The sequence below is a fragment of the Camelus ferus genome, chromosome 13, assembly GCF_009834535.1.
Source record: "Camelus ferus isolate YT-003-E chromosome 13, BCGSAC_Cfer_1.0, whole genome shotgun sequence".
Taxonomy (NCBI): Eukaryota; Metazoa; Chordata; class Mammalia; order Artiodactyla; family Camelidae; genus Camelus; species Camelus ferus.
The window spans coordinates 25,089,923-25,099,601 of record NC_045708.1 but is presented as its reverse complement, the minus strand read 5'-3'; the positions used below and the strand labels follow the sequence as shown (position 1 = coordinate 25,099,601).

The window sequence follows — 9,679 nt, the reverse complement described above, 5'->3', positions numbered from 1 at the left end:
AAGTGAAAGTCCTCCCTTCAAATCATTGTTACTAGAGGTAACAACTGCATATAATTTGAGGTAGAAATATCTAAAATTGATCTTTCATGATTTTAGTCTTTATGCTTAGATCTTTGACTCAGCCATATTTTACTTTTGTGAAGCATGTAAATAGGACTCCTTTCAAGTTTATTTTTCTCTAATCTAGCTTGTCGGGAAGTGGTTTCTGGCGGTATTTTACCGAACAACAAAGGGAAACGGCCATCTAGGGACACACGCCTTTTGGCACTCATACGTGCTCGGCATTTTATATATAGTGCGTGATTCCCTCTTCAGGAGAGTTTTAAACGTTTAATTATAAATAAAGAAACCAGGCTGGAATTGCAAAAGACCGCGACAGGACAGAAGGCGAAGACAGAGTTTAACTAACCGAACGCCACGCCTCCTTCCCAACCTCTCGCGACAGTTGTACGTCATCCGAGAGCGCCGGTGGCCGGGGCGGTCGCGCGGCCTGCGTCGCGCAGAGTTTCGCTCCGTGGTGCTGTCTCACCGGTGAGGCCAAGAAGCCGGCTAGTCCCGCGCTCTACAGAACCTGCAGCCCCCGGCCTCCCTCCGCCATGGAGTACCTCATCGGCATCCAGGGCCCCGACTATGTCCTTGTCGCCTCCGACCGGGTGGCCGCTAGCAATATTGTCCAGATGAAGGACGGTGAGAGGAAGCAGGGGAGGCCCGGTCGGGCCTGGGTGTAGGGGCAGCCTGGGGGAGTTCGTGGGGAGGTTGGGTGAGTACCAGGCAGGTCTGGGAGATGGAACCCCGCCGTCCCTGGTCTGCACTTGCTTAAATTTAGAATTAGAAGACAAGTGGACAAACTTAGGGCCTTGACTTTCGCTCCTCCCAGGGCTCCTGGGTCTGTGCTCTGCTCTGGCTTTCGCTGAATGCTTGCTAGGCGGGAGTTGCCTAATGAAATTCAGTTTTTAAGTGTTTAAGCGCCGGCCCGGCTCCAGGCTCCCTAGACCCCCTAATTTCTGATAAATTTCCTGTTGTCGCTGCTGATAAGGTTAGTTTGCTGGCAGCATAAGGTGGGATCCTGGGGAGAGTAAGGATGGCATTTCCTTCCTGGAAGCCTGGCATTTCCCTTCCGCTACCTGTACTTCCGGTGTCTTAGCTCTGATCTTTCTTTTCCAGGGCACTGGCTGCCAAGTTTTCCTTATATTTAAGTAGTTAGTGGAGTTAGGAAATAGACCCCTGCAACTTATTTGCTTTATGATTCTGTACAAGTTATTTCACAGTGCCTAGATTTCCTCATCTGCTGAATTAGTTTAGTAGTACAAATCTCAAAAGCTTGTTGGGAGAATTGAGTAAAAAAGTTTCGTGCAAATGTTTAGCACCGTGACAGATACGTTAGTAGTAAACATACTAAGCACTTATGTACCGAATATTTTAAGCGATTTACATTAATTCATTTAAGCTTTTGAGATAGGCGTTATTACATTGCCACTTTACAGATGACAGTTCTGGGGCACAGAGAGGTTAAGAAACTTGCCTGAGGTCGCAAGTAGCAGAACTCAGGTTCGAACCTATTCAGTTTGACTCTATATCTTTTGCCATAATTGCTATTCTTTACTGTCTCCCTACAGTCAGTACTCAGTAAATAATTTTAAAAGGATTTTGGTTGTTGGTCTTCAGAATCTAAGAGTGTGTTTTCATGATTGATCATAAACATACTACTTGGAAAAGTATTATTCTCTGGCTCAGATGATCTAATGTTCATTTGACAAATAGGTTTTGGGCACCTGTGTGTCTGTTACAGAGCAAGATGCTGAAGGATGCAAAGAATGAGATGTGGCCCTTATCTTGGAAGTTACAATTTAATAAGGGATTCAGATATGTGTACAAATAATTATAACACAAGCTAGAAAATGATGCTGCATATGAAAAGTACATCAGTCGTCTTGGGTAGTTCAGAGGAAGCAGAGATTGTTTTTATATAATCCAGAGAAAGAAGAGATTCTAGTTGTAGAGATTAGGGAAAGCTTTGAGGTTAGATAACAGTTCACTATGGGCTTAAGGAAACAAAAATTCTTAAATTTGTTAAACATCTATTGTATGAATAGTTCCTCAAATTACATTATTTTATGAAATTTCATTAATTAGTTCGTAGACATTTTATTTGTAAACCATGCTTTCGAAAGGTTTAGATTTGTTTTTTGAGAGTAATCTGTCCATTATTTTGAATACTAAGGCTTTGACACTCAAGTGATTTTAGCATGAAGTAGTGTCTAGATAGAACTGTAACCAATCAATACCTTTACAGGTGTTCTGTTTCATCACGATAATGTGTATGAAACCACTTCAAAAAACAGAATGTGTTTTAAGCCTACTTACATACATAGTACTTCTAGGTGTTGTAAGGTATGCAGCACATTGGGATGATCCATAAAAGGGTCTAAGACATTAAGAAAACAAGGAAATACATGCTACAATATGATTTTGTATGATAAAAGAAGTATCACTAGTAAGTATAAAGTTAGTTTTTAAATTAATGATTTCAGGAGTAAATCCATAGGGTATTAAGAGAAAAGATGGATCACTGTAGTGTAGAAGAAAGATGAATTTGAGTTAGTTCTTGAAAAATGGTTGGAAATAATTGATTTTCCCAATAGTTTTTTTCTGGTATAAAATGTTTATGATAGAAGCTTTGGAATTGTATGAGGACTTTTTCCCACCTTTCATTTCATGAATGAACTGTGTAGTGTAGGTAAGAATGGTGAAAATGGGTAACTTTAAAAAAAAAATCTTTTAAAGAATTTTTTTTTTAAGTATAGGTGATTTACAATATTGTGTTAGTTTCAGGCATATGGCCAACTGACTTAGTTTTTTATATATATATGTATACACACAGACACACACACACACACACACACACATATTCTTTTAAAGATTCTTTTCCATTATAGGTTATTACAAGATATTGAATATAGTTCCCTGTGCCATGATTCTTGTTATTTATCTATTTCAGTGAGTAACCTTTTGAGATTCATTTTCTCCAGGTAAAAAAATGAGAGTAATACTTCCAATCAATTTTTTGATTTGTCACTTTGTAAGATATTTTGATACTATAGAGGAGATATTTCCTAGAGATCGCTTGCTTATTAAAATGGCAAAACTCTTCAGTTTGGTTATATGCCACTTTTCATTTCTCTTGTTTCCTGGCCTACATAGAATTACTTTTAAATTACTCAGAGTACCTTAGCCCACACAGATTACTCTTTTTTTCTGAATTCCTATAGCCTGTATAATCTGAACTACACTGTCTAACACTGAGTATGATAATGTTGTACAATGCACAGTTTTCCCCACCAATGAGTTAGGCAGGGGTGGATGATAGTATTACCATTTCACACACATGGAAACGGGCTTAGAGAGGACAAATAATTTGCCCAAATTCAGAGTGATGAGCCTAGAATGTAGCCAGTGTCTCTTGGATTCTAGTCTAGTTGGCTTTCCACAGCATTGCACACTGCTATTGCTTATTTTGTTGTTCATTTGCATCATGTATACGAATTTGTAAGTTCTTTGTCAAGGATCAGAAATTGCCTGGAGCTACATAGGTTGTTTCCTGAACAATTTAGGGAGCCATTAGCATCTATTACTTTTGTTTCTATATCCTCCTTTCACTCACTGGACAGAGAATAGATGTTTAAAAAACACTTTAATCTTGTATTAATTTCATTTCAAAATTGAACAATTTACTGCCTCAAAATTTAGTATTTCTTCCACATGTACCATAGATTCTTTATAAACGAGAAAAACAAGCTTTCCCTTCCCCAAAATAAGAACAGCTTTTTTCTCATTATAATAATGCAAACTTAGTAAGTAATGTTTTCTTACAAAATGATGCATATTAACTATAGACATTTTAGGGAATACCGATAAGCAAAATGAAGGAAATAAAAATACTTTTGCCACTGGCCCATACTTTTGCCACTGGCAAGAACTCAGATGCCAGTGGCGTCTAATACACTTCTGATCCCTTTTCTTTACATAAATAATACAAGTGAATTTTTTTCTTTCATAAACAAGTTTGTGAATTAATAGTCTTTAAATCTCCTGTAGCCTATAACAAATAAAAGTATGTTTATTTAGGCATTTCAAGGCAATTTGATACTATCTACAGGCACATTTTATGTATCCCCCCCCAAAGTCTAAGAAGCCATATTGCTGGTATCTACAACTCTCAAACACTTGTAAAGTATTTGACTGTAGCATTTTGTTTTTTAAATCCTATTAAGGGATTTTGACATTTCAGAAGCTTTCAAACAGGAAACATGTCTCCCAGGGAAGATTATTCAGCACTATTTGAGAAATGAAAAGTGAAAGTGAGAGTAAGATAGGGAGATTTAGCCTTTTTCTGAAGCTGCAGACTGAATATGGAGTTTTCTTCCTTGGGCACTAATTGCTGTATCTGAATATTTATTTATCTATTTAATCCGAATAAGTCTGGTTCAGCTAGATAAGATAAGAGTATTGGGATTTTTGAGGTATTTTAAAATAGTTTAGTGTTACAATATTTGTTTGAATTTTTGCTTTGGCAGTCATTTTAATTTTCTCTGCTTTGGAAATGGAGTTGGTTTCCTTTTTAAGGTGATTTATATTTTCAGTAGATTTTTTGTTGTTCTTTCTTAAGATGGTTTCTTAATTGTAGCCCAGGTACTTTTCATATATGCTTTTATATGTATGTGTATATAATAACTAACATTTGTATTTATAGAGACATTTCAGAGCCTTGTAATCATGAGTCTAAAGATAATGGCCATTGGCTTGATTCCTTCAGTTTCTTTAGTTTTTCTATCCCTTGCATTTTAAGTGCCCTTAATGTTTTGAAGTGTATTTTCAGTTGTCAACTTTTGCATATATTCTTCACCTGAAATTGACATTAATAAAATTAGCAGATAGACTTAACATGGCAAGTGAAAGAGAGTAATTGACATAATTGCCCATTAAAGTCTTCTAAAAACAGTAATTTATAAAATTATTCAGTACAGTAATTGATAAACCTGTTTGTGGTTTCCTATATAATAACAATAAATTTCTGATAAGGCAGTTTCTAACACTGTTTTTTCCTTTGAGCAGATCATGATAAGATGTTTAAGATGAGTGAAAAAATCTTACTCCTATGTGTTGGAGAGGCTGGAGACACTGTACAGTTTGCAGAATATATTCAGAAAAATGTGCAGCTTTATAAGATGCGAAATGGTGGGTATTACTTAGAATGTAGCTTTGGTTGATTTGTCTTTAAATTTGTACTGAAAAAGAATATTCCCTACTGGCAGTTCTATACATGAGCAGACCAATGTGGTCATATTTTTATTTGAGTCTTTCTATTTTTAAAATCTTATCTAAATCCTCCTTCTGAACCTAAAGATTTTCTACAAAAATCCCAGAGCAGAAAAGAGAAACATTAAAGCATAATACTTGAGAGATAAAATGAACACCATCTTGGAAAATGAGTATGTTAATATCAGACTTTTTAAGTGTTAGAGAATATAATTTGAGCTAAAGTATATCTGCAATCTCAGAGCTTAAAGACCTAAGTTAAACTTGGTTTTACTGTATTTTTATGTGACAAGTCACTAATTCCCTCAGGCCTTTATTTTCCTTACCTCTAAATTGGTATTGTTATAATAGTATTACTGAATAATATGTATGAAAATGCTTTGTAAACTTAAAGCTCCATGAAATTGTAGGAGATTTACTGTGTCATGAAAGGGTTCTGCTTTGCCTCTTTGGTAGGTTATTATCTAGGGAGGGAGATAAGATTTTTGTGAGATATTTTGTGAACTCTCTCTCGGGCTAATGAACTCTTATCCAGTGGGAAAGCCTCCCTGTGAAATAATACTCGTCACTAGCCCTCTGATCGAAGAAAGTTTATAGTGACTCTCTAGCTCTAGCAGAAAGAACATTCCTTTCAGTTAATTTACCTCGCAGTGTAATGATACTGATAAACACAGCACTGCTATAATGTGGCACTGTGAAGGAGCTTAATTTGAATATAATATGTGTAAAATGACTAGATATGATCCATTCGTATAGTTTTTTAGGCAGCAACTTTAACATCATGCGTTCAATTCTGTAAATATTTTTGAGAACCTCATCCATGTTACAGACTCTGTCTAGTACCACAGAGAATTCAAAGATGAGCAGGGCTTACTTCCTGCTGTTCAGGAACCTAAAGTACATGGTGCTTAAGTTTAAGCAAGTTTAGACTATTTAGATAATTACTTTTTAATGGTTCTACTTTATGCCTACATGGCAGATGAAGGATGCCTATGTTCCTGAAGTATAGTTGGTACAGTAATACTTCACTGTCTTGTCCTGGGAGAGGGAGGAGGAGTAAATGACGGAGTTTTCTGTTATGTGGCTCTTAGGGTCTAATGTTAGTACATAAAACAAAAATTGTGTATGGTTAAAATTGCCCTTAAAACCCCTTAAATTTCCTGTCAAGTATCGTTTTGTGTATGTAACCCTACATAGTAATTCGTATGCATATTAAAATTCAAGAACTAATCAAAACAAGGGAAAGAAAGAAAAATCTACATGCAGATGGTCAGGCATCAGTCTTTCCTGCCTTTAAGATACTTGTTAAATCCTTAGTGGTGTTTAGAGGATTAGGTAGAGAATTAAAAAGTATTCCTGCTTGTTCAGAGTTGCTTCTTTCATAGTTTAACATGTACTATAGACTTGTAAGAGTTAATATATATGAAAGTACCTAGCATAAAACTTGAAACATAGTAGCTGTTCAATAAATATTTCTTAGAATTTTAATCTAAATCTTACCTGATGTGACACTAGTGTTTGGAATGTTGTAGGAAATAACCATGTGCTGTCTTTCCAAACTGGCATTTTCTGGGTGGCTCTGCTGAATTGTGGGTCATTCTTGTGACTTTTGTCACTAGCTCCATTTTACTGGGGGTTTAAGTTCCAAAGTGAAGGCACTGTAGTGGGGGCGGGTATAGCTCAAGTGGTAAAGCCCAAGCCTAGCGTGCTCGAGGGCCTGGGTTTAATCCCCAGTACCTCCATTAAAAAAAAATTTTAAATAAACCTAATTACCTCCAACACGCCCCACCCCACCCACCCAAAAAAACCCAAAACACTAAACTAACAAAGTGAGTGCATTGTTACTGCACACCTGATGCCATTCCTTGGGCTGCACTTTTGTTGGCATTATAACTTTATTTAGAGGTATTATGCTGGAGATCTCTATTTTTAAAATGCTGTAGTGATAGAAACATTTTTTTCCCTGTGGCTTGTACTTTTGAAAATCATAGTGTACTTTTTAATAAAATTACTTTTTTTAAAAAAAAGAACACCTTATGAAGTATAAGTCTGAGGCTGTCCTAATTTCCAGCCTCTCTTTTCCCAATTCCTTTTTAAAATAAACTAAAAAAATTGTCATCTCAAGATCTCTCTCTTTTTTTTCCAATGCCTATTTATTTGTACCTCTTTCCTTCTGTAGAGGAAACTACAGCCTGTTGATGAATGAACAGCTTAAGCAAAGCTGTGAATTTGATCTCACCATAGAATAGTTACCTTGGTTCTGTTTTATAGCCAGCAATTACTGTCAGTACTAACCAGCTATTTCACAACTTTTAATGAGGTGTAGGATTATGCTCTTCATTCTGTGCGTCCAAAGGGTGGTAGTCTGTAAGAACAGGAGCAGTGGAATGTTTTGGGTACTGATATTCCTTCTGCTTCACGTTAAATATGATTATTTATCTCTTGTACCAGGTTATGAGTTGTCTCCCACAGCAGCAGCTAATTTCACTCGCCGAAACCTGGCTGACTGTCTTCGGAGTCGGGTAAGCAATATAGCAGGCAGCCTTAGGAGCAGGGAAATCGTCTGTGCTTCTTTTCTATCCTATTATACATGAGTAGTATTTTTTGCACCTTTTTGGTTTTCCTGAGCCCTTTCCATTGCTACATGTCATTCTTCAGTCTCTTCAGATTTGATTTTTCTTTCTGCATAAGTTGGTAATTAAAGCCCAGAGGTTGAATATACATTGCCAGAGAAATTTGGAATGGGGTACACAATCATGAAGGTCCTGTGGTGGCCTTTAACATTTTTTTCAAAGCGTTTTCATAGCAAACTATGTTTCTTAATTCCCGTGGTTGAAGGTCCCTACATAGTAGTAGAGATGAAACCTTGAAAATAATAATGCAGATTTCATCTTGAGATTAACTGTGTCTTTCTATGACTGTTCTTTTCATAGCATACAGAATTATTCTTCCTCACTTATTCTGGCCTTGTTACCTTAGAGCTGTCTTTGTTCCACTGACAGCATGTTAAAGGATGCAACATTAAGTCAAGGATTGAATGAGGGAAAAAAAAGAAAGAAAGAAAAAAGGGTTGAATGTATTAAAGATTGTGTAGGATGTGCCAGGAAGGTTCATGTGATTGCTAAAGGTGTGTATTATTCCCTTCCCACAGGGACTAAGTAAATGGAGCCTTACCATGTGACTTCACCCCCTGTGCCTGTTTACTCATCTATGAAATCGAGATAACTTCCTAACCCCACAGGAGTGCTAGGAAAATGAATGCTTGTAAATCATAATATTTAACATTCATATGACTTTTGCCCAAAGCATTTTGCTTAATAATTTAATCCACTCACTATTCCACTGAGATACATAGTAGTTAATTCTCTATCACTGATACGGAATGAAAGGCATAAAGTGGCAAAGGGACTAGCTCCAGGTCACACAGCAGGTCAGGCAAAAGCTATACCAATGGCATCATAATTACTTGCCTGTTCTGCCTAGATAGTTCCTTGGTTTTTCAGTAGTGTTTTTAGAACAGAAGTGCTGTTTCTATTTTTATTATAATTTTAGTTTCATCTGTACTTGCTTAAGCTGAGTTATGACAGAAATATAAACAAGTACAAGTTTTTGTTTATTTACTTATTACAGATCTGCAGATCCTTAAAGCAGTTTGTTTTCTAGTGCCTAATAATTCTGAAATGAGAACTTCTCAATTAATCAAATCTTTTTCTCAGTGCTAGCTTTGACCAAGCGGTTTGTGCAATATGGAGTCTGAAGTTTGAAGGGAAGCTAGAAACATAATGGATTGGGAGGAGGAGACAAATTTACATACATTGTTTTGATCTGGGTAAAAGGCCAGTGGCCTTTTTGTCCACTCCTCTGTGAGAGAGGAAAATGGGTCAGATATGACCTTTCCTGCCACTTAGAATTTCCTGTGATACTCAGTAGAGTATGCTGTGGCTTGCTGTGTAAAGTACTCCTCTGACTTGTCACCAGAACTGGAATAAGAATTCCAGCTTTGGGCACGATGAACACTTTGTCATAAATGCTACAGACATTAAGTGAGTTAAGCTCCTTTTAGAATTGAGATAAGAGCAGCTGTGTGCTTCATGCAAATGTAGTGAATCTGGTTAATCTCCTAACAGAAATGTTTGATGTCTTAACAAATAAATATCCTTTGTAGACAGTGACATGGGGCTCTAGTAAATATTGATTACCTCTGCCTTGTGCTTCTAGGCCCAAATCTTTGTTCCCCCACCTCCCTATCAAAATAGGTTGTTAGTTCTAAAATATGAATTCATATTTTAGTCATTTTATTATGGGGAGGAAGGTGATGATAGTTTTTCAGTCTTCCTAATAAGTACAGTTACTAGATTTGGTA

At 36.6% G+C, this 9,679-nt stretch overlaps 1 protein-coding gene across 1 annotated transcript in view; it reads left to right on the top strand.

Annotated features, from left to right (window-relative positions):
• The first annotated feature begins 464 nt into the window (after positions 1-464).
• PSMB2 (proteasome 20S subunit beta 2) overlaps positions 465-9,679 on the top strand; it is a 30,891-nt gene continuing 21,676 nt past the window's right edge. Inside the window, exons 1-3 of the mRNA XM_006186305.3 lie at positions 465-687; positions 5,113-5,235; positions 7,768-7,838. Of these exons, the coding sequence (XP_006186367.1) occupies positions 597-687; positions 5,113-5,235; positions 7,768-7,838 (285 nt within the window). The 5' untranslated portion in view covers positions 465-596. The remainder of the gene's footprint in view (positions 688-5,112; positions 5,236-7,767; positions 7,839-9,679) is intronic.